Source organism: Porites lutea, chromosome 6 (assembly GCF_958299795.1).
Source record: "Porites lutea chromosome 6, jaPorLute2.1, whole genome shotgun sequence".
NCBI classification, from domain to species: Eukaryota; Metazoa; Cnidaria; class Anthozoa; order Scleractinia; family Poritidae; genus Porites; species Porites lutea.
Genome location: NC_133206.1, coordinates 5,858,935 through 5,883,612, shown reverse-complemented (window position 1 = coordinate 5,883,612; position 24,678 = coordinate 5,858,935). Strand labels below are relative to the sequence as shown.

Below are 24,678 nucleotides of genomic sequence, written 5' to 3'. Positions count from 1 at the left end.
TTGACTTGATTTTTTATGACTTCTTGTGTTTTCTTAGAATTTTGAATTGCGAAGGGGTTTTGCCGAAATTTTGTATTGATATTGACGTTTTCCTTTTTATGAATATTTTACTGAGGTTTTCTATGCAGCTTTTTAAAAGATTGTAATAAAATATTATTATTAGTTCAAAAAAATTTATCAAAAAATAATAATGATAATAATAATAATAGTAGTAATAATAATAATAATACTGACGAAGTTTTATTTGAGGAGGTTTTAATTATATCATCAGTCTTGACACTCTAGGTAGCCGCGCGCGCGGAAGTGACCAGATGCCCATATAGACTTCTAGCTTCTAGCTTACAGTGAACTATGTTATGAACCATAACAAAAAAACAACAACAACAATAATAATAATAACAATAATAATAAATTATAATGATTAAAGAATGTTCTACAGTAATTAAATTCTATCCTTTAACTAAATGCAAGTATTATGTGTTTCACAGAAATGCATCCCATGCCTTCACTGGGTAAGTTGTAATTGAAGTTTTGATTATTACTTTGTTGTCCAATTTGTGACACTAATGACCGTTCATGCCCTATCATTCCCTTTCTCAGTGACTTCAACTTCAAACCTATTCGAAGATGTCTTAATAAATACTTCAGTTTGTTTATCAGTGATGTAATTTACATTTAAATCCCCTGCATCACATGGATGTCCAGTTTATGTTATTACCTGTCCTTGCTGTACTCCCACACCGTTTTGTTTTAAGGTGGCTCGATGAGGTTATTCAGGGTCAGTACCTCCCAAGTTTGAGGATAAACTACGCCGCCATTAACAAAGATTTGGAAAACTTACTACCACAGCTGTATTTGATAAAGATGAAAATTTGTAATGATCAAGGTTACAATGACATCGGAGTTGTCATAGCAACGAAATGACGCCATTACCTATTTTCCTTTTCGCAGCCGTATTTCTCAGTGCCGGGAACTCTTCTTCCAAAATCGTTCGGGGAAGCTTTTTTCTCCAAGTTTTATTTCTAAAGTAATTCCTCGGTGTTTCATTATTCTCTGGAGTCTATTTTCTCCCCTTAAGAGGCCAGCTGCTTGATGAGAGGCCATGGTGTAATATTAAAAGCTAATGCGAAAGCTAGGTTTTTAAGCTAACGCAGCCAGCAAGACTCGAAAGCAGTTCCATTTCATGATTAGGTTTAGACTACGAGGAAGCTAATTGTATTTTCAGCTGTGGATACTGGTCTTGTGAAAAGACGGTATCCGAGCTATATTATAACCCGTTCATTTATCGTTGTTCAAACGCTTCTTTTTTCAGCTTTAATGAACCATTCCAGATTGTACTTAGGATGCTACCTGGTCAGCGACCCCAATATAGGAATATTCTATTCTGGACTTGCTGGGTATATAGAAATCGACGAGACAGTTTGCATAAAAAGGTGCTCCGATCTGGGATATAGTCACGCCTCTATACAGTCAGGCATGCTGTGTTTCTGTGGAAATAGTGTTCCGTCAGTTATAACTCAAAATCAGACTGAATGCCTCCTGCCTTATATACCAAAGCGAGAAAAAGCACGCGTTTTCATGCGTTATTATCGAATTCCAAGACAAAATTTTACAGTCAACAAAGTCAGCTTTTCACGTAACCAGAGACAAATCGGTGAGGTTTTTACAATCAACGCTACTTTGAACAGTGAACAAATGGGGCTGGTGAAGTTCACTATAAATTTTGGCGATGGTAACGAGCTCATTTTCTGCAATTCTCCTGTTACTTACTTTTACAAAAACCCAGGTCATTACAAGGTAAACATGACCGTAGAGGATCTCACAGGTAACCTATTTAGCTTCAGTGAAGACATGGAGATCGCTGATAATCTCACTGAAGTGATTTTTCAGTGCCCCGAAGCATCACCTGTTGGCAGGATGGTTCATTGCGAAGCAAAAGTTGAGCGAGGACTGGACGTGGTGGCTGTTGTAACTGTAGAAGACAAAAAAATTGCATCACAGGAGATCGCAGGTATGATATAAACCAGTTCCCACAAGGAAGGAATCACGTCTCTTTTTGTTGTCAAGATAATAGGGCCATTTATACGAGGCAAAATAAGACGCGTCTTATGTAAGACGCTGTACCATTTATACGAGCATGTCTTATCTAACAAGACACGTCTTAGCTAAGCCGCGTCTTATTTTAGACGAAATGTGCCGTTTATACGGAAAGTTCGCGTCTTATTTAAGACACGTCTTATTTTTCCTCGTATCAATGGCCCTAATGTGGAAGTACATAAGCATAATATCACACTCAAGAAGCGAAAAGTTCATTTCACGTTTCACTGACAGATGTTAAATTACATCAAATTAAATTAATTACATTTGTCCTGAAATATTTCAGCCATCGCTCAGCCCTTATAAGTCGAGAGTGCGTGGATGACGAGGATACACAGCGCTCTAGCTAGATTACTATATCATCCAGTCCGCTTAACAGTAAGTCTCTGCCAGCTGCATGTTTCAAGCGGACTATTCTGGAAAAGTACAAGTAAATGTCTCCTAATAGCACTTCACAAGCAATCAGGCAGAGATCAGTTTGTGCCAGTAACAGATCATTTATACTTACGCAAACGGAATGTATAGTTAAGTTGAAAGCAATCTAACTGAGCGTCTACTAGTTGTATTGAAAGAAGACACGTAAACATAAAATAAAGATGGTTTTCCAAAACAGGTGTGTTTCATATTACTGGAGGGAACTCTTTCTAGTTTCGCTAACTTATTATCTATTTTCCTTTTTTGTTATAACTATACTAGGTTCACGGATGTCCCAAGTTGGTGAATACTTTCCGCGCCATCTGCCATCAACACTCACCATGCTTGAAACATTACTAGGAAAGAGTGAAAGGACTTATGTTCTCACAGCAAACAAATTCCAAGAGGAAGGGTATCTGGGCGTGCTTGAGTTTATTGTTCTTCAACCTGGACCCATTCGTATTCAGGTTGGTGTCAACCTCTGTTAGACTGAGAGCAAAGTTAGTGCACGCGAAAATCCCAAGCACGCGAGCCGCGATAAACGAGGGCGTAAGCCCGAGAAGAAAAAAAGATAAAATCTAGACGGATTCGTCTATGGTTTTCCTGCAAAGGAAAGCTACTAAAAAGCAGAATACCACGGTTCAGCGCACAGTCTGCTACACAGCCGTTGTTTGTGTCCTCACGGAACGCTCATTCCAAGAGGACGGGAGAGCGTTGAGGGAGGGGCGTAGCGTGGCGACAGAAAGGACGGTGTTGTAGTAAACTAGGTTTTTTAATTCAGCATCACTGACAACAAAACAACAAAGGCCATTAGTGCTATTGTCGGCTCACTTATACACTAACAAGGCCAGGCGTCCCAATCTCACTCTTTACGCTTTTTTACGCTTGAAATACACAACGATTTATAATGTTCACATGTGAAGGTCGATTTGTCTAACCTTATTGTGGAAAAAAAATATAATTACCTCTGACTTGCACTTCCCTTGCATGCTCAGTGGGGACAGCAGGGTGCGTGTTGTTGATTCCATGATTAAGGGCCTGTTTACATGGAGGTGGGGACCCCAGGAAGGTGAGGTAACTCGCTTAGGTGGGGTAACACGCCTGTCCATATAATCTCTCATTTTATTGATCATGTTTACATGATAGGAGGGGTAACCCGCCGCATGTTACCTCACTTACCTGGGGTTCCCCATCTCCATGTAAACGGGCCCTAAGAATGAAGGAGCCCCTGTACAATTGTGAATTATAAAAGGTTGGCTCAGAGGCTTGAGGCTTTACTTCTCCAAACCTCGGCGCTACGTATGGACAGTTTAAATATCAAAATTGGTCTTATGTGATTTTTCTCTTTGAATTAACAATTTGGCAAAAGTACTGAGAACATACTAGCGAGCCGTTCATTTGGACTTCCACTAGGAATGGATGGAATGCAAAGAAGACAATCTGATCACCTGGGTTTGGACCTTCTATCACTCGTAGTCTGATCACGCGCGATTTGACCAACTATCACGTGAAACGTACTGTAAAGCACAGCGTTGGAGCAACAGCATTTTTACTTTCGATCGTTGTCACCCACCCTCCGTAAATCTTGGTTATTAGAGAGTTTTAGATCCGAGTTTACCGCGAACGTCTAACCGCTGGAGGCCACGTGACAAGACTTTCGCGTCACGTCTGAGGTTTACGACGTGCGTTTTCAACCTATGTCATTTACCTGCAAGCTTTTAGCGTATAATTCTTGTTTTATCCCACGTAATGATACAAAAATCTTGTGGAGCAAGTCTTTATCCATTAACAGAGGCACAACTTCGGGCGAAATGCTAAATTTGATAAATCCTATTGGATCTTGAAAACAAGTGCCATTCATGGCTGTTGATTCAAAATGGCGGCCGTAAAATTGCAAGAAGAACTAATGTAAGAATTTACAGCTCTTTGCTGCTAGATAACCTAGTATTACCGTAAATTAACCTAGTGTTACCATAAATTTCTTTTTCTTCTATTTCTAAATGGAAAAATAAACCAGAATCCACTTCTTTAATCCACCGCCAATCTAAATCGAATTATGTTTGAACGTCGAACCGCAAACGGGTAACCGCAAACCGCGGTTAGAGGTTCCCGGTAAACTCGGATCTAAAACTCTCTATTACTACCAAACCATGTCTAACTGTAATAATTAACTTAAATAATTTACTTAAATAACGAGACATCTTACTCGGCAGATTTTCAGAGAAAATGATGTTGAGAACGCAATACAGAACAACTCACCTCAAAACCGCATCCACTGCACGGATTATAAGATTTTATTCCTGGAACATGGTGCTTGTCACATTTCAAGCTCTCCCTGTGCACAGGTGTGTAGCGTTCAAGGACTGCATCCCATTCGGAACTACACGATCGTCAGTGACATTATTTTAGGCCAGCACATGAGTTCAGGTTATCACAGCGTGGACCTTTCCAATAATTTCACAAAAATCAAAGTTCTCCCTGGGGACGTGCTTGCTTGGTTCAGCAGCAACCAAACTGGGAAAATTGCAATGTTAAGAAACACCACTGAGACTGTAGGTCACATTTATGAGGGTGAAGTGGATAGAGTAGTCAAGGATGGTTTGTTAGGTCTCCAGCATACTCTATCTGGTTTGACGTTTGCCCTGAGTGCTTATGTTTTCCCGATATCTTTATCAGATGTATCATTTAGCCTCGAAAAGATAGCCGTCCATCAAGTCCTAGCCACCATTAAAGATAAGTTTGGGAACGAGCAAGTTCGAAGTCAAGAGGTAGCTTACCAGAGAGAGATTACAGGTCTAACACTGAATCTTCCCGAGTTCGCTTTGGTAGGAGAATTATCTTTAGGACTGAACATTACAAACGGAACGAATGTAACTTATATTTGGGACTTTGGAGATAACCAAAAGACTGAGATTTTCAACAAAAGGACTGTGGTACACAACTATACTTCTAGCGGCCCTCATAATGTAACAGTAATAGCTTTCAATGACGTTACAATTGCTCTTAGTGAATGCAATCGCCCGACCATCTTGTTTCCTATTAAAAAACTGAACATTTTACCCCTAGACCCTGTCAAGGTAAATGAAAACGTCACTGTTGTTATTAGTCTGGCACAAGGAAGCTTGGTCGACTTGAACGTCTCTATTGGAGACGAACCAATGAAGCTCAATCTTACCGGGATTAATGTCAAAAGCAATTTTGTTGTTGCTATTAACCACACCTTTAGTAGTGCTGGTGTGTATAAGGTACAGGCGTCCGCTAAGAACAATCTTAGCAATGCATCGGCGCTCTTTTACATCGTTGCTCAATGGCCCGTCATAGGATTTAATGTTTCTTTTCCGAAGGAAGTCCACCCTTCCCATAAAGATTTGGCAATCAACATGTCATTCATACATGGGACTAATGTTACCTATAGTATCACGTCATCGGCCAAATGGGAGTTTCGAAAAGCAGCTGATAACTTTACTACTGTCGTGATTCCAAAGAATAACTTGACAGCCGGTTTGGTAACTTTTGTTGCAACTGCATTTAATTTGGTCTCATCAACCGAAATTAACGGAACTGTTGAAATTCAAACGCCAATCACTGGAGCAAAGTTTTGGCTTAACTCGCCCTTCCCAGGAGCGGTGGAAGCAAGAACGCCTGCCACATTTACATTTTATTACCAAACAGGTTCAAGTGTGGTAATTGCATTCCAGAAAGACATTGGACAACAAATACGGCAAGTAACACCAAGCCAAGGGTCAGTATACGTAAGTATTACACTTACAACGTATTTTGATCCGGGTGTCTTCAAAGCACAAGTGAATTACAGCAACGCGCTTAGCCATGTTTCTCTAGAGACATCAGTGATTGTCCAGGAGCCTGTTAAGGAAATTGAAATTATCATGGAGAGAATCGTGCCTTTTCCGCCTGGCGAAGTCGACATTATAGTGAGGCAACATGGAATTTTAGCTACTAATGCTACTGTCACGTGTTCATATGGTGATGGCACAGAGAGCCCAAAGCTAGACTTCACCAACGATTCTAATTTGTCCCACAGGTAATGCAACTTCTACTATTAAAAAACTAACATTTGTGGCCGCAAACTTATCACTCATTTACGGAGTGCAATATCTCTCTTCCTGTGTATTTCAATCTCTCTCTTAAGATGCATTAAGTATCAGTCGACGGAGAACCTTTTTAGTCCAGCTGCATGCTTGAACCATGGAACAAAATTATAATTTGCGATATGGATCCAAGCTGGGTAAAGCTTTGGACTCGAAATCTGTGCATACCCTAAAATTGCCAACTTCAAAACGAGGCTGCGGTGGTATTTTTCGGTCGTCGCCTCTCTCCATCTGAAAAGTACAGTGGGGAAAAGTGATGACCGCTTACAGTTATTTCGAGAAAGGTTGTCGGAAGAAGTGCACGCGACAATCCCGAAAGGTATTGTGGGTGGTTTTGAGTTCACTGTTCTTCAAAGAAATTTGAAAGAATGGCACGAGAGGTCATAGACGTATGTTTGCTTATGCTAAAGGAAAGCAAAAATAGAAGATTCGACATCTACAGTGCCAGGAACAGCGTATTGATCAGCACATTTTTTCGCACAACCTTTCTCGAAATAGCTGTACACGGTAACGGTTACATGAGCGCACTCTATTTTCTTTGTCGCAGTCACGTGCTTATAGAAGAAATTGTATCGTGTTCAAATAATGACAGATTTCTATGGTTTGATACAAATTTGTTGAAAAACAGAGACAAAATAGCGTGACCTGTTTGATTTGTCCGTCTTCCTTTTCGTGATGACCCTTGTTCTGTAGCCCTTTCATAAACAGTTCTGCCTCACACGACACATGTTTCACTTTCTTGGCTTTTTTCTATAGTCATTTTTCCTACCCCTTCTTCCTCTTGTCTGCTTTTGTTTTTATATATATCCACAACATGTGTCCTTGAGGTTTTTTTTTCTGAGAGCCCGTTTAATGAGAACACCAGGCCCCGGTTGTTCAAACGTTGGATAGCGCTATCCACCGGATAAATCCCTATCCAGCGGATAGCGTAATTGATTTCCGTAATACTTATCCGTTGGATAGTGGTTTATCCCGTGGATAGTGATTTATCCGGTGGATAGCGCTATCCAACGTTTGAACAACCGAGGGAGGCCAGGATGATATGGACACAATGGCATGTCCTCTTGGTGTCCGCATTATTTTACATTTTGTTACCAGCTCATCCTACATGTGGAATTTTATCCCTTGAACTTGAAAGAATAATAATGAACGGATCAAAGGGCGTACCTTCACCTGATTCGACTGTAATTCACTTTTTTCCTCTTTTCTACAGATACTCAGTTGCTGGAGAATACAAAGTAGTGATAAACGTATCAAATCTTGTGACGTTTGAGTCAAAAGAGATCAATATCGAGATTCAAGCGATTCCCACTTTTATGTTTATCGACGCAAAATCTTCTGAAGGCGCCTCATCAACTTTTTCTCCTCCATCTGGTAACTCCATTCCTATTGAGTTTTCAGTATTGTTTGATGTTAAACACGATGGAGATCCCAAAGTACTTAATTCTTCTTTTGATTTTGGGGATGGTGCAAATGACCTTATCGGAGAACATACGTATACTTCACTTGGAGAGTTCGTTGTTACAGTCACATTAAAGCATCGGTTTGGAGAACTGACAAACACCACCAGAATAGTCATTCAAGAGAGCCTCTCAGGTCTCGCTATACTCGATGATGCCCCCAACGTTGTGAACACACCAACTAATTTCACACTAACTTGGGATAAGTTGGGAACGAGCACTTTAATTGAGGTTGAATTCGGCGACGGAGAGAAGGCCAATTTTGGCGAGAATATCAGCACTTCAGACCCCTCCTTATTTTCTTATTCCGTGATATCCTCTCAGAAATATGTATCCTTTTTACACACCTACAAAGAACTACGGAGTTATGTCGTAACAGTTAATGGATGGAATGAAGTCTCTTCAGTTAGTTTGTCTCATCGAACCGTTAACGTGGAAAGAGAGTGCCGTTATCCCAAACCAATAATTTTGGGAATGGGCAAAGAGGCATGGACAGCTCGTGATGTTGCTAAAGAAAAGGAGCTAATAATTTATGCGAGAATCATCATAGAGTGCAGAACATCCTATGAAACAGCCTTCAAGTGGAAAGTCTACCATCAGTCATGTGATCACACAGAAAACGCTTCAACACCAGTGATAATCAACACGCGGTTAAGCCAAGCAAGCCTTACTATCCCATCGTATTCTTTACCCTCTGGACCTGTTTGTTTATTTTTGCAAGCTAAGATGAAATACTTTGTTGACGCTTTAGATTCTCATACTTACGGCTATCTCAATGTTCTTCCAGGAAAACTAAAGGCAATGATTTTAGGTGGGAATTTTCGCACCGTTAGTTCGCAAAGAAAAATCATAATCGACGGGTCGGTCTCACAAGATTTGGACACAAAAGGAGGTAATTTGTCTGGGGTGCAGTTTTCGTGGTTCTGTCGACGGCACAATGAAAGTTTTCCCATCGGAGTGAGCAACCTTTCCCAGGTTAGCTTTGAAAATGTTTCTTCGAATTCTGTAAATTATGGTTGTGAGGGAAGTGGTCCAAGAATGCTTGTTTATACAACTCCTGTTTGGGATGTCCTTCCTGGAGTACTTAAGGATGAAGAGACATATGTAATGAAATTGGTAATTAAAAAAGACAATCGCCGAGCCTCGTTTCAACAAACAATAACAGTTGTCAAAGGAGTACCACCTCAAGTCATTGTCGGGTGAGAATTGTTATTATTGTTCTTTCTACTTGTTCACCATGCAGTTTCTTTTGAAATATTTCACTTAACTTGTGTGTCTGAGATAGCGTTTCTCTAAATATTATCCTACACTGAACCGTGGAAGGAATGGGGAGGGAGGGGGGGGGGGGGCGATCATCCAGACCCTGAGATAAGGTGGGGGATGGGGCGGCCTCCAGAAAAATTTTTTTCGGCCCTTCGGGCCTCATTTTGGTCGAAAAATAAGGGAGGGGGGGGGGGGGGGCGGGTCCCCCGGGCCCCTCCCCTGGATCCGTCACTGAAATTGACGGTCATATAAAAAATCTGTATTTGTTGTAGCTTTTTTACACGAACACGATAACAAAGAAATATTTTGCAGTTTGCTGAGGTAGATCCTTCCCGGTTTGCTTAAAGATGATCGTTATGTGTATTTTAAAATTGAAGGGACTAACAGTACGCTTTTAGTAGGGCTCTTTAAATAGCCAAACTGAGAAAGACTGACTGAAGATAATCAAGGGCACCAATCACCAATTAGATTTTTTACTCTTGGGCCTTTACTCTGATAGATCATGGGCAGCGATCAATAACAGCGAGCGTTCATGATAAGTCCATTAGGTTTCGTACGTCTTTTCAGTTTTTCTTGTTCATACTTGTTGCCCTTTTAAGTGTTGCCAAACGAAAAACATTTTATAAATGAAAATAAAAGATATTTATTATTATTTGTCTTGGTAGGTGCATTAAAAATTGTGATGAAAAAGTGAACACTCAAAGTCAGTTTTCTGCGAGCTGTAGTTGTAGCAACTGCGACCAAGAGGGCTTTACTAACATTTCGTATCAGTGGGATCTGTACATAAAAGGAAACATAACAGAGGAGTGGAGTGCTGTCAGTGATCTAAGCAGCATAGCAATGACCAACATTAATATGGAAAACATTGCTCTCAGAAAAAACTCCCTCATTAATGGCAAGAATTATCGGCTAACGTGTATCGTGAGGAATGAAGGTGAGAAGATAACGGAAGGGAAGAAAAAGAACATGCGTTAAAAAGTTTGGACTGGCGAATGAGTGATTTGATACATCCCGATGTATTTGATTCTCGCTATAAGAAATGTTTCTTTTTTCTTATGAATGAATAAGTGAACAAATAAATCTTTTGCAAAGGAATTGCAACGAAAAAAAGGCGTAAAGCAAGCGGGTGATGAAAAAGTATTGAAAGAACTACTCTGTCAACTGCCTCCGCGCCCGCCTTAAAGTCAGCTTGGTAGGTAGAACACTGGACAGCTGAGCGTAATGTCGCGGGCTTGATCCAGCCAGAGTCGAACAATAATTAATAAGCAGGGTCTAAGACCTACTAAAATATGAAGATGCTGCCTTCTCTTGTGAGTAAGCGGCGGCCTATAGCCCTTCGACTGGCTCAGATGAGCACGTAGAAATGGACAGTCCAGGTTCTCTGGTAGGAGAAACCGGGATCCTTCAGTAATTACCAGGAAAACTTAAATAAATTAGTATTTTTTCTTTTCAAAACTGTATATGTTAAAAGTGAGTTCTGTTTATTCAAGTGGTCTTCAGGAAAGACTTTTAAGTCAGTCGCCCTCTACTTATCTCGGCTCCTCATAAAGCTGCCCAGAAGGTCATTTGCTGATCTTACGTAGTTGCGTATCAAAAACTATCATTGAGTACAGGAAAGTTGTTCTCATACCCTCATAAGATCGCGACAAAACGGGTAAAAAGATTTCGTTATGTTAGCGCCTCTGATTTCTTCAAGGGTAGTTCCTTAAAATCAATTTTGTTTTGTGTCTTTTCCTGTGCTGATTTTCCTGTACTGTTTACAGATGGTGCAGAAGGCCGCAGTGACTATACCTTGTTGACAAACACTCCACCTAAAAATGGAAACTGCTCAATCTCTCCTACAACGGGAGAAATGCTGAAAACTTTCTTTTATATCGAGTGTGAAGGCTGGCGAGATGAAGATGGCTATGTTCGTTACCAAGTGTACCATGGATATCAACTCTTACTGCACTATAATGAACCGACGTTGTCCCCAATATTGTTACCAATGGGGGATCCTCTTAATAACTATACCTACACGTTAACGGTGAGGATTGTCGATAAGTATCACAGTTTTGGCGAGGAAGAGGTCACCGTTTCGGTAAGTAGATTTCTATATACCGTAAATATGGTATCAGTTCTCCGTAAAAAAAAGCTAGAATACAAAGTGGAAAAGCTCAAGTACAAGAAGAGTGGAGGTCATGCAGCCAAGGATCAGAATCATATCCGAATTTACAGTCGGCAAACATACCATCCCAGATCAGGCCACACTACGTTTTGCAGTCTTGATTGATTAATACAGTCTATCATCATATATTAGTGAAGAATAATTAGGGAAGGGGAGGCGGGACTTATTCACTTTCGTCTCTTGAAAAAAAGGGGGGTGTTATTACAGGGAGTGGGCTTATTGGAGTGAGAGGTGAGGGGGGGGGGGGGGGGCTTCATGGGGGATTTACGTTATACGACTGCATGAAGATGTATGCTCTTTCGACCAAGCGTGAGGCTAAGATGACTGGATATTTCTAAATATTCTATGTTTGGGTTTTATGGACCGTGATGTCAAAAGGGAACAAAAGTAATATCCTGCCATCTTTACCGAACAACCTTGAACAAAGAAAAGAAAAATTACATGGCCTAGATAACTCTTTCTCGCGGAACAATCGCGGAAAATCTCGAACAGGCAAGATAGGCTGATCTTGCCGGTTAGGGTATCCAAGTCAGAACTCAAGATCCTCTTCATCTTGCCTGCTGGCAGATAGCAGCCATATAATAAAAAAAGTGGTAATTAATTGCAAAGATCTGGATTTTTGTCTTTTAAAAATTATGAGCAGAATGGCTTGACGGCTTCACATGAATACGACAGTTGTGCTTTATTCTTAAGGGTTTCCGACTAGATTAGTTGATTCACTTTCGTGATTGATATCACAGTGTTGAATCCGTTGAATCTCTACTTAGGTGACCGAATCAGTGATAAGCACAGAAGAACTGACTGATGTACTGACTTCTAAAGACGGTTTACTAACAAATATGCTGATTTCTGGGAATACTCAAGGTATTGCGCAGCTCGTAAGGTCCTCGTCGTCAGCGCTTGACATCTTGGCCGCACAGGAAATGTTGGACAAAGGCAGTGGTGATCTTGGCGGCGACAGCGCGGACAACAGTGATAGCGACAATGGCGGGAGTGGCGGCGAAAATTTAGAAGACAGTGATGCAAAAAAGTCCCGTATGAAGGTACATCTATAATTCAAGCAAACTGAAAGCTGGTAAACTTATGGCAATGCTTGCCTTTTCTTATAAATATTATGATTTCCTGTCTACATATGAGCCTAAAAACTCTGAACAATGCTTTGCGGGTAAACCAGTGTTTGTTCTGTTCATAACGTCACAATGTCCCGTTTTTAATCAAACTACCTCTTTCTTTTGCAGATGAGAGAATACATGCTCGGAGCTCTTGCTGCAGTAGAACCAGAATCTTTAGAAACGGCAGGAGTTTTGTTAGAAGCAATGGCAGTTGCCACTGATAACGTGGAAGAATTGTCACCATCTTCGCAGGTGAATATGGAACTTTTATCTGCAAAGGGGAATGTTAAAAAAAACGTAGTAAAATGGTCCAATGACAATCAAGCTCACACTCTAAAAAATCTTTTCGAACATACAACAGTCTCAAATGTTTACAGCCCCACTCTGTAGGCCTTAACGCTCAAAACCAGGTGCTGGTGATGGGAAGGGGGAGGCTAGTTTATGCGGTTTCAAGTTATTGCCGCAAGGAAGGAAGGAAGTAATGAGTACTAAGCACTAGTCCAGCATCCCTTGAAACACCAAAGGCGCTTTCCAAAAGTTAGAACTGACCGGCCGGAACATAGCTGCGGACCAGTTATTTTGACAATGGAAAATGCTTTTTTGCAAGAGTTTTTGTTGAAATACACCATCTCCTTCGTGTATGCTTTTAAGCAAGGATTTCACCGATCTGGCTTGATAGTTTTGATTAAAAGTGAAATTCTCATTATGACTGGAATGGTCTGGCCGGTCAGTTCTAAAACAAAGGTTCTAACACAAAGAAAGTTCCCTAAGTAGGGAAAGAAGGACCGATAAAGACGCTCTTTTCATATCTATCTTGTCGAAAGTAAAAAGCATACCAGACTGCACTAGGCCCGTAGGCTCTTTAAAAGGACCAAAAAGCTCCAGTTGTATTAACCTTGGAAATCTCATGTAGAATAAAAAACTGTCGCCCTATCTCCTTCCCTCTAATAAGGCGTAGGAGTTTTATCTTTTCACCTCGGTTCCTATCGGTTTACAACGCTCTTGTTTGTCTAAGCAATAAAGACCCTTTGTAGTCCCACACTCTCTTGTCGTTTGTGTTTGAGAGCGCAATTATTACGACGTTCCTTGTTCTTTTTGTCAACTTAATGGTAACAGTACTGAACTGGAACAGTTACTGTAGGTTTTCTTGTTGTATCTTAATGGATGTGGAGAAGCGCTAGGCTAGGCTTGATGGGGCTTTTACCCATCTATGCTCTCATGAAGTTGTTAAGGAGGCGCAATGCGCTTGCAATTTTTTCGCATTCACATGATGTTAATGGCATAGTGCAATCATGCAATTTTTAGCAGAACGCTTACGTTCGGATATAACTGAGAATGTCTCACTTTTCTTAATGCCAAAGCGGAGGAAACTGGTCTTAGTTCCGTTTAAATAGGAAGGTATCGGACTTTCCATCCCTCAATTGGAAGCTCCATTTGGAATAACTCTAGTGATACTTCTTGCAAAGGGTCCAGGTCCGTTCCAAGGCATGACCGTCGAAAAGATGGTTATGATGATTTCACTGCATTTGAATAACAAATGTTTGTAATTATATATGTAGGGCCATGCCTTTTAAATAGATTTATTCGGAAGCAGATGACTGGAACGTATTGGAAAATATACGTAGTTTAAGTCAGTTACAAACAAATAGAGATGAGATAAGTAAACTTTAAAATCTGCATAAGCAGGATTATTTTAAGCGGTGGTCTTCTGACAGTGTGGGAACAATCCGTCCGATCGCCCAGAACGACCTTAGTTCTACGGGCCAGCAGTGGAAAGGCAAGCGGGAAACCGATCAGGGATAGGAGCAAATATGCCTTGAATATCCCATGAGAACGACTTTAAAGCTCTAATCTTAACTTATTTCGTAACTTTTTTTTCTCATTGCAGTCGAAAATGCTTGACGTACTTTCAAACGCTGTATCGATTTTTTCGGCAAAGGAGAATGGCCAGTCTTCTGACTTAATTGAATCTGTGGGTGTTGGAGTAATGGGAAACCTAGGTACTTTATGCCATACCTTATAACAAAAAAACGTTTAATACTTCCTCGCTTTAAGTAGAAAGTGTTCCTAAAATGTAGTATAGCTTTGAGTACTTACTTAAAATACTCTTCATTTTGAACTTTGTTCTTCAAAGCTGTGCGATGTGAGGTTTTACCTGGCGTTGCTAGAATGAATTTTAACCTCACTGTCAATATCAATATCAATATCAATACAACCTCAATGTTACTATCAAAGAGAAAAAAAAATTAATTATCTGCTTCAGTGAACGTGTCGGATCGCGGAAAGCATACGAAAAAAAGACCGCAATGTAATATGGGCAATTTTATAAAAGTGGCCATTTTCGATATATTAAAATTCACACTTGGCTCCTAGGCTTGGGGGAATAAAACAAAAGAAATGTATTATTCATATTGCTGAGCCTCAAGATGATTTCTTTTGATTTGTTCCCCCAGGTCTCGGAGCAAGGTATGAATTTTATTATTCACATATTCGCATAGACCATAATGCACCTTGTTTACCCCCCAAAATTTTGCACAACCATTGTCTTGGATTTCTCTTGGGACGACTGTAATACCCCGGAGAAATTGGAAACAATGGTTATGCAAATTTGGGTGTGGGGGGGGGGGGGGGAGGGGGTAAACAAGGTGCATTATGGTCTATTTGAAAGTAGTGAATATCGCAAATGATCTATCACCAAAACCCAGTCAAGAAGCAAAGTTCTCCTGTCATAAAATCGCAGAGGTAAACGTTTGTGAACTTTTATACAATTCTATGGAATTGAAAAGATGAAATTGTGATCAAATTTTAAAGGATATGCAGCTACCTACATGACTTTGAGGTCTTTCGCGTAGGCTTAAAACCTTGAAATCCGAACTCGTTACTCAATGCCTCGATGGTATTTCACTTCTTCCCAATAATTGTCATGCCTTTAACTAGAAAGTGTGCATGTTTTATAGCAATGAAGTAACCAAAATAATAAGAGAAATGTGTTGTGACTGATTTTTGTCTCTTCTAATAGGTAACTTGTTCGGTGCGTCAAATTATAGAAAAGAGAGAGATGCCAAGCGTGCAATGCTTTTACAAGAACAAACGCAAAATGCCGACCAATCACAAGAAACGACACAAACTTCTCTAAATGTAAGTTTGATCTTTATGTACCCAATGCAAAAATGGCTGCTAGATTGATATTTTTTTTGTTTAAATTAGAATCAGCCTGACCAGCCTAGTTTGAGATAATGTATTCTTTTGAATTTGAATTTGTACGGAAGAAGGAGGCTAGTCAGGCCAATCTTATTTAACAATATAATATTAATCCAGCAGCCATTTTTGCATTGGGTTTTTGTGTAGTTCTAAAACAATTTTCTTCTCGTCGGAAAGATTTATTCATTTCATAGCCCAAACGGCAAGTAGCAGTAGCAACAATAACAAAAACGATATCAATGAAAATTATAATGCCAAACAGCCGAGTGGCGCAATCAACAATGGGGTAATTATAACCATTATGAAAAATATAATAATAATGATAATAATTATACTAATTAATTCCTGAGAAACAGAAATGTTGGAATAGAGTTGGTAGCACCTCAAAATACAGTTTTGCTGGGATCAGCGAGGATCTTCTGAAGAGTTTTTGAAGTCTAAGGTTGCTTGTTACCACCCGTTGATGGAACTAGGAAGCAGAGTCAGGGTCGGCGGGGGGGGGGGGGGGGGGGGGGGGGAGGGGGGGGGTAGTGGTATACCAGTATACCCGAAAAAAATTCGCCAAAATACCCAAAAATACCCAAAATTCATCCAAATATACTCAAAATTATACCCAGGTATACTTTATACCTGAAATTGAACGAAAGTAATATACCGAATACCTGTATTTAAGTTGCAATATACCGTATACCCGATTTAAAAAGCCCCTGTATACCGTATACCCAAAAACCCTGGGCGACCCTGCAGAGTGGCTGAGTGGTTAGAGCTCTGGACTTGCAATTCGGAGGCCCCGAATTCAAGTCCCGCTCTGACCGCTAGCTGCATTTGTTCACGATAGTCACGAGTTCAAATCCTTGGCCACGCTTGTAAATAGCCAGCTGGTTTGCCTCAGGCCATTTGGGATTCTTAACCCCGTTATGTTTGATTTGAATCATTTGTTTCATTTATTTGCTCGGCCCCACTAGCATAACTGCTATAAATACTGCCGAGGGTAAATAAAGGAATTATTATTATTATTATTATTATTATTATTATTATTACTAAAATTTCCATTTACGACAAGAGAAACAACAGGTTCAAATCCCTGTTGGTCCACAAACTAGGGACTATGATAATATCTGGTATTTTATCTGTCTCAGTTCAGATGATTGCGTAGTAGGTCATTGACGTTAAGCCATGGACCTTGTCTCCTTGCCTCTCACGTCTAAGGGACCCTATAAGAACCCATACTCCTGTTCGAGAGGAGTAGGGCGTGGTTGTAGAAGGGAGGTCTGTTAGGCCGGCAATAACTGGCAGTACGCTGTGGCGGTTACCCTTTGAAGAACTTGCCATAAGCTAATCATTAGCAAATGAATAATCAATCAACAAGAAAGAAAGAAACCTCTTACCAATTCTTAACTCCATTTTTAATTAAAGGTCGCTGAAGAGACATCTGAAAGTAACAAAAATGTAAGTAAAGAATTTTGCAGCCACAGCTGGCATTGATTTCTCGAAATAGCTGTATATAAAGTCTCTCGTCATCCGAGACGAGATTCGTCACTAAAACGCTCTGGGTCAAGACCTTAATGCCCTTCCACAAGCAAATAAAGACATGAAGAAAATGAAAGAATCAATTACTAAACACTCACCTCGTTTGTAATCTGCTTACACCCTGGAAATTTACTAGAAGTCTCTCGATTTCATCTGCGTGCGTTTTACGTAATGTCATGGCACAAGAGTGAATACCCCGGATAATAAGAAAACCAATCGTCTGCGCATGCTTCTGATCTTACATCCGACAAATTTTGGCTTTTTCCTGCTATTGTAGAGAAGAGTCTGCTGGCCCACAAAGGTTCGCCAGCAACAATAGAATTATACATGAAGAAAATGGGACCGGGGCATTTGCAAGTATCTATCGTAAAGTCCTAAGCTTTCAACTTGAGGCAAAAACAAAATATGAGAATCTACCACCCGCCTTAAAACATATTCGTCCGAAAACGTACAAAGAACAGATAACTTATGTGCTAATAATGAAAAAATTTATTCATGAAGAAAAAAATGTAGTTTTTTGGGGAAATAACTGAAAGCACTGCAAGCATTTGGCAGTTTTAGTGAATCTTTCATCATATTTTCATCTTGTTTCTTTTTGTTTTTTCAAAATTTTCAAGGCTCGCAACACAACCAAGACCGCCATGAAAGTTTTCCATGACGTACTAGACGCACTATCAGGTGACCTAGCGACAGGCCAGGAACCTCAAGTGATCGAAGGTGAACGGTTGTCCGCATTAGTCATGAAAATGCACGTCGAACGCCTCTCAGGGTCTTCTATCTCCTTCGTTGGGGGATCATTTGTTTTGTCGAATATGGAGGAAATTTTGGAAAGTTGGGATGAAGAAGATTGTTACATCCTAGCTAAGGTAAAACTCAAAAATAGGGCTTAAAAAATGCTTTGGTTAAAGAAGAAATTTTTCACAGAATTGTTGCTAATGTGCCCTATTTGTTTGACGTCTAAGTTAATGTTATGGACTCTTGAAAGATATTTTGGAAACGTTCCCTCTTACCGCAATCTGTCAAAAATTAAGGTTGGTCGTCTTCAACTTAGATCTGAAAAAAAAAATGCACTTTTGAGTATTTTGAGTATTTAGCATGAAAAGGTCTTATGGGGAGCACTATTTTTACGTCTCCAAATGGAGACGGGGCCGCCTTTTACTTTGTCATCAGAGCCACACAAAAGTCTAACCGCCTCAAGGGCGAAGGTAGCACCTCCATTTCTCAGATATTTTAAGCCCTTTTAAGACCCTGACTATTGGTCCGGCCTCGGGAATCGACGAACATGACATCCCGCTCTACCGTCATAAAGGGCTCTACTGACTGAGCTAATCCTGCCACAGTGAACAGTGAGTGAAATTGTGAAGACTGATCTGCCTGGTTAGAGCATTATTTGATCCTTGAAGTAAATGGGAGGCATTAGAAAAAGGAATACGGACCTTATTTCTTCACTTTTTACTACACGATATGACATCATCCTTCACCTTATGTGCATAACAGTGCTTGGAAGAGTGAGAGAGACATTATTGTCCGTTGAGGATTATTAGTTCTATTTTCCATTTAAGTAAAGAGTCTAAAATCGCACAGGAATTTAGGTTCGCGCGTGTTGCTCATGATTGACAGTTTACATAAAATCCCCGGGTATTAAAAGTGGCACGGGTTTGTCAGAAATAGTAATTTGTTTCGCATTTTGTTGAATAGATTTTAACTGATTTTAAAGTGGAAACCAAATGAAAGAATGGTCAATATTTTCTGTATTTTTAGGGGTTAAATTCCAAAGATAACCCTTTTATTTGGGATGATTCCTCATCTGAAGTAGAAAGCAACTGCCTTGGACTCCAGTTTATAGACTGCCATGGAAATCCTATCCGTGTAGCAAATCTGAGTGAACCCATCTACATAACTATTCCTCGCCAAAAAGCGGGTGAACCGCCAAAGCCTCAAAATTTTACCATAGAGAGAGGAAAGATTAAAACGCACAAAATCACTGTTCAAGACCACAGCCGCTCGATTCACGGCATGATCCATCCTTTGGCAGTGAATTGCACACAAAAGTTCAGGGTGTTCCTTCGACAAGATGAACGGCCAACAACTGAGCAGTTCGACTTTAACTGGACCATGGATATTGTTCCTGGTGTTTTGGACTGGAAAGAAGGATTTTCCTTATCTGTGTCTAATTTGGAACTGGGTAGTCTACCCAAAAAGTCTGGAATTTTCTATTTGGGTTTGTACGTGGAAGATGAGGATATTCCAGGGGAAAGTGAAGAATGTGCAGAGCTGGGGTACACTTTGTTTTCTTTTATTTCAAGTTGCAATTTTTGGGACGAAGATGAGGAGAAGTGGAAAGCACATGGTTGTGAGGTAAACTTCGTGATTAAACAGGCCGCATTATTACAAGCCCCATGTGGTCATTATCATGTGAAAATATATTTATTATTGTATCTATATCTAGGAGAGTGTTTCTTTAGCAAAATCCCCCCAAAAAAGGAATTTGGAATTTAAAGAAAAACTACACTAGGATAGGACTCGTCCCATCTAATCTAAATCCAAACATTTCGAATTTTACTTACCGGCTTTATTTTTCCTTATTTGTTACTTTGTGAACAGATCAGAAAAGAAAGTGTTGCTAACATTAGTTTTGGCAGACGCCCTCGTCTTGCTTGCTTGCCTTAGTCTTTTAGGCTAAGATGAAGATTCCAATCCTCTGATTTAGTTAAGAATTCAAGCACACTAGGTCAATGTTTTGTTAACTGTTGTTTACCAAAGGTTGGCCCTGAGACTACTTTCGACATGACAGTGTGTCGCTGCACGCACTTGACGAATTTTGGTGGCGGCTTCTTCGTTGCTCCAAATCCAATCGACTTTGACGCTGTCTTTGAGGCATTTAGCGACCTTTCATCGAATCCTGTGGTATTTGCAACAGTTCTCACCATATTTGGTTTGTATTTTGTCGGCGTGATTTGGGCACGATGGCGAGATATAAAGGACTTGGAAAAGGTGTCTTAAGTTTTTTAATTTTTTTTTTCATTTTTGAGAGAGGAATCAAATTAAAGTAATTTATGTGAACAACACCCGAATATCCGTACCCTACGAGCAGAGGTTTCTCTCTTGCATTGCTTTTAGCGTTTACGAAGTCGTTCGCGTGGCTTGTCTGTAGCGTAGTTGGTTTGTTTACGCCCCTTGAACTCCCCCTCTTTCATTTTTTGGCTCTCGTTCCATTTCTCGCTCGGCCAAGACCGAAAATCCCGTTCCTCGGTCTTTCTTTACTCCCAAACCAAACGAAAACGCTTGCGACGCAGGCTAAACGCTTTGTTGAAACGCGAGTCGCAGGAGGAAGTCTCACGCGGGCTCCGGTTTGCACAGCCATCGGTCCAAAACTAATGCACGTGAGTTGTTCAACTGGTTAAAACCGGTTTTAAAACCTGTTAATCACGTGTCTACCTCCAAGATTTTGGAGGCGTCTCAGGAACATGCTCAACGGAAACCACAAGCGTCTTGCTGCAGAGGTTTCTCAACGCGACAGACAAGCCAAGCGAACGACTTTGTAAACGCTAAAAGCCGTGCAGGAGAGAAACCTCGGGTAGAATATTCGACAAGTCCGAGGGTCCTAAAGAGGATGTAAAAAATTCTCCATGCAGCGTGAAAAGCTTGCATAAAATGCAACTTTCTGAATATTGATTTTTTATTTTTGTCTGAGCCTGAAGTCACGTATTGAGCAATAAGAGAAATTAAAATTTAATTTCTGGTTGTTTTATTACAGGTTGGTGTAACCCCGTTATTGTCGAATGATCCTCGTGACACCTACGCCTACGAAATTACACTGCAGACTGGCTTCAAGCAAAGAAGAAGAACCACCGCTGATGTGTTTATTCAATTGATTGGCAGTTTAGGCGACAGTCAACCCCTCATGTTAAAAGACCCGAAGCGCCCGAAATTCGGAAGAGGAGAAATAGACCAGTTTCTGCTAACCATGCCGCAGTCTCTTGGAGAAATAAAGGAGATCCATGTTTGGCACAACAACTCTGGAAAACATCCGGCCTGGTATTTATTTCGGGTTCTCATTCGTGATCTACAAACGGATGCAAAATGGTGGTTTGTCTGCGACCGATGGCTTGCTGTCGAGGAAGACGATGGTGCTGTTGATCGTAGGCTTTATTTGGCATCAAAGGAAGACCTCACAAAATTTAATATCTTGTTTGCAAACGCAACAAGAAAAAACCTCCTCGATGGACATCTGTGGCTGTCAGTGTTCACACGCCCTCCTAAGAGCACATTCACTCGTGTGCAACGTCTCTCTTGTTGCCTTTCTTTGATACTTACCACGATGCTGGCCAATTTAATGTTCTATCAAGTTGGTGCAGATGATAGTTCAAGTGCCAGCCAATCAATAAACATAGGTCCTTTTATTTTCAGTGTACGACAGATTATGATTGGAGTACAGAGTAGCTTTGTGGTATTGCCAGTAAATATGATCATCGTTACGATTTTTCGCAAGTTAAAACCAAAAGAGGTCAAAAGCAAGTCCAAAAGATATGAAGAGATAGAAGAGACAACAAGGCCTTCCTCCAGCAGTAGTATCGCACGTGAGAGGTCTCAAGAAGTTGGTAAGGTGGAAGAGGAGGGCAGTAAGAAGAACGCTAGCTCTAGCTGGAGGAATATCTGGACATTTTTCAAGCGGGACGATGAATCAGAGGAGGCTCAGAATAAAGCAAAGAAGCGATTTCTGTTTCCCCACTGGTGTATATACATTGCTTACATGCTTGTTATTTTATCTTCGCTTGTCGCTGGAACATTTTGTATCTTTTATGGTCTTATGTTTGGGAATGAGAAGTCCCTGAAGTGGCTAACATCTATGTTGGTGTCATTTTTCCAATCCATTTTAGTTATTCAGCCATTCAAAGTGCTTCTTGTTGCAGCTTTCTTTGCGTTGATCATCAAAGACCCTAACAAAGAAGAAGAACAGGAACAAGACAGTGTCCCGGACCCTTCATTGAAAGCAGAAGAAGAGTTAATGACGACTGATAAGCCGGAGAAGGACAATGCTGAAAGGTAACCAACATCGTATGGCTTCGAGCACGCTCCCTCTCCCGAATCCTTGTACACAAGTAAAAAGCAAATGAGGGCTCCAGGGGACAAAGCACCGTCCCCAGCCCTCTATCAGGAAAATCTTCTTTCCCCGTTAGGCCAAGTCCAGTTATCTCAAACTGCTAGTGCTTGCAGATTTCCTTCCGTAGGTTTTCCAAATTTCCGCCAGCTAAAGCAAAAATTGTTAATAAGCGCTCCGATCCCAAAGATTGACCACTCTTATCTGAATAAGCAACCCTAGTTTTCCTGCGAGAAGCCAGTGAGATCAGGGGGCCCAATGGTTCATTTCAGTACTGAATAATTAGCAATTAATGAACGAGGCTATTCATTCAAAATAATTCCTAGCTTAAAAACATAGCTAAAACATCCTTACGTGCATCGATGGAAAGTTCACCTTCGATAGTGTACGTTTAGGTTTGTCCAGTTTTGCAGATGTCGCCCTCCGAGTTGTCTTCTTGCTGTTTTTGCTATGTTTTTAGCTATTATTTCGCCTGGTTCCAGATGTAGTTCTTACTCTTGAAACCAGTGAAGTGTCGGCCATTTTTGTTTTCACAAACAAAACAACTCAACCTCGTCCCCTGATCTACTCTGTAAGGGTGCCTTAACCTGTGGCGAGCTGCATTTTTGACGTCATTTCCTCGTTAAACACAAAATTCTTCCAAATTTGGTCATCAGTAACTGGTTATGGTGAATAATGCGTGTGCTTTTAGCCAATCAGAATTAGGGAAATATTTTGAATGAATAGTAACAGCTGTTTATACTTTGGGTTGTATTGTTACTAGCAAATGAGAAAATGATAGAAACCCTTCTTTAGAAATTAAGGCAAGTATTTGTAGCTTTATTCTGATAACTGTTATCGTGCCCTAGCTAGTTAAATAAGCTGTTACCAAAACTTACAACCACCAACCTTAAATTCAAAGAGGAGTTTTTAGGATAAATAATCATTTCTTACGTTTTCAGGTTAGGCCTTGATAATAAACCACCGACCGCGAAGAAATTGGAAGCTGCCAGAAAATTAAGATTGAAACAGTGTGAGATGAAGGCTATAATCAAGGAGATTATTACTCATATCCTGGTTGTTTGCGTAGTGCTTATAGTTGCCTACGGTAACCACGACCAAAGGGCTTTCAACATGAATAATGAGGTTAAGAATATCTTGGTGGATAGTGGTCCAAAGCATATACCGTTTGACATGGTAAGGCAAATGCGTTTCTGGAATTCGAATTGGATGTGATAATCTAAGGTTTTGTTACTTCACTTTTGCGGGTTTAAGCTATTTTAAAATTAATGTTTTCCCCCTATCCGCAAAGAAAACTCGACCAGCACAGCTACAGTTACCTAGGATGAGAACGAAACTTTATTTTCGCATGTTTTTTTGCCTGTTTTTAGGTTGAAATAACAGCAAGAATTTTGAATTCAATTGCTGATAATCGCAAACTGAAACTCCCTGTTAGAAAAACATCGCCAAGAAAGTTATTGTCTTTTGCGGCAATTACTTATAATACCTAGTTTGTCAATTCACGGCATAAGTGTCTTTCGGAATGCAGGCACTCTCGTCAGAGACAAAACTATACACTGACTTTAATTATTTTTTAAGTAGTTAAAGCGAAACTTGAAAACTTCCAGCCACCTTAACTTGGCCTTTGGAGTGCGCTTACAGTTCCTGTATTTGCTGCGTCGTTCTGGGCTATAGCAATAGGCAACCAGTCTCAAAAGGTGACTCTTACAAAAGAGTAAAAATCAGAAACGTGTAAATGTGAACAAATCGGTGAATCTAGCGTTGCACGAAATTATGCTGATGTTGTAACAGATCATCGGTAATGAAAGGCAATTTCTTGGAAGGACGTAGAATGGCTTAGTTAGGCAAATGAATCTGTTTTATACATGGATCTATCCTCGGCTGTTAACGAGACTCTTCCTTACCTATACACCTACCTCACATGAAAAGGTCTTATAACGCATATCTCTTATCTGTTTCAGTTAAATTCAAAAAATTGGTTTTGGAAGTGGTCAATTGACCGCTTAATTCCAAACCTGTTCCCCTCGAGCACATGGGAAGAGTACCCATATGTAGGGATTATGGACAACGGACAAGCCTCTAACGTCTTGGGCATTGGTCGCATTCGACAACTAAGAATTAAGAAAGGTTAATTGACTTAGTTACATTCATATAATTTATATTCTTTCTATCATTATCTAAAGTACCTCACTAATGCCAATTATTCCTGTTTTTTACAGTAACG

General features: G+C 40.3%; 1 protein-coding gene across 1 annotated transcript in view; it reads left to right on the top strand.

The window, feature by feature from the left end:
• The window catches only part of LOC140941808 (polycystin-1-like), a 38,470-nt gene that overhangs the window by 10,617 nt on the left and 3,175 nt on the right, over positions 1-24,678 (top strand). Inside the window, 18 exon segments of the mRNA XM_073390821.1 lie at positions 489-512; positions 1,313-2,011; positions 2,794-2,978; positions 4,725-6,553; positions 7,834-9,279; positions 10,009-10,277; positions 11,107-11,423; positions 12,278-12,474; positions 12,739-12,874; positions 14,511-14,622; positions 15,642-15,764; positions 17,855-17,862; positions 17,971-18,219; positions 19,115-19,711; positions 20,117-20,347; positions 21,111-22,411; positions 23,396-23,630; positions 24,416-24,581. Of these exon segments, the coding sequence (XP_073246922.1) occupies positions 489-512; positions 1,313-2,011; positions 2,794-2,978; positions 4,725-6,553; positions 7,834-9,279; positions 10,009-10,277; positions 11,107-11,423; positions 12,278-12,474; positions 12,739-12,874; positions 14,511-14,622; positions 15,642-15,764; positions 17,855-17,862; positions 17,971-18,219; positions 19,115-19,711; positions 20,117-20,347; positions 21,111-22,411; positions 23,396-23,630; positions 24,416-24,581 (8,124 nt within the window).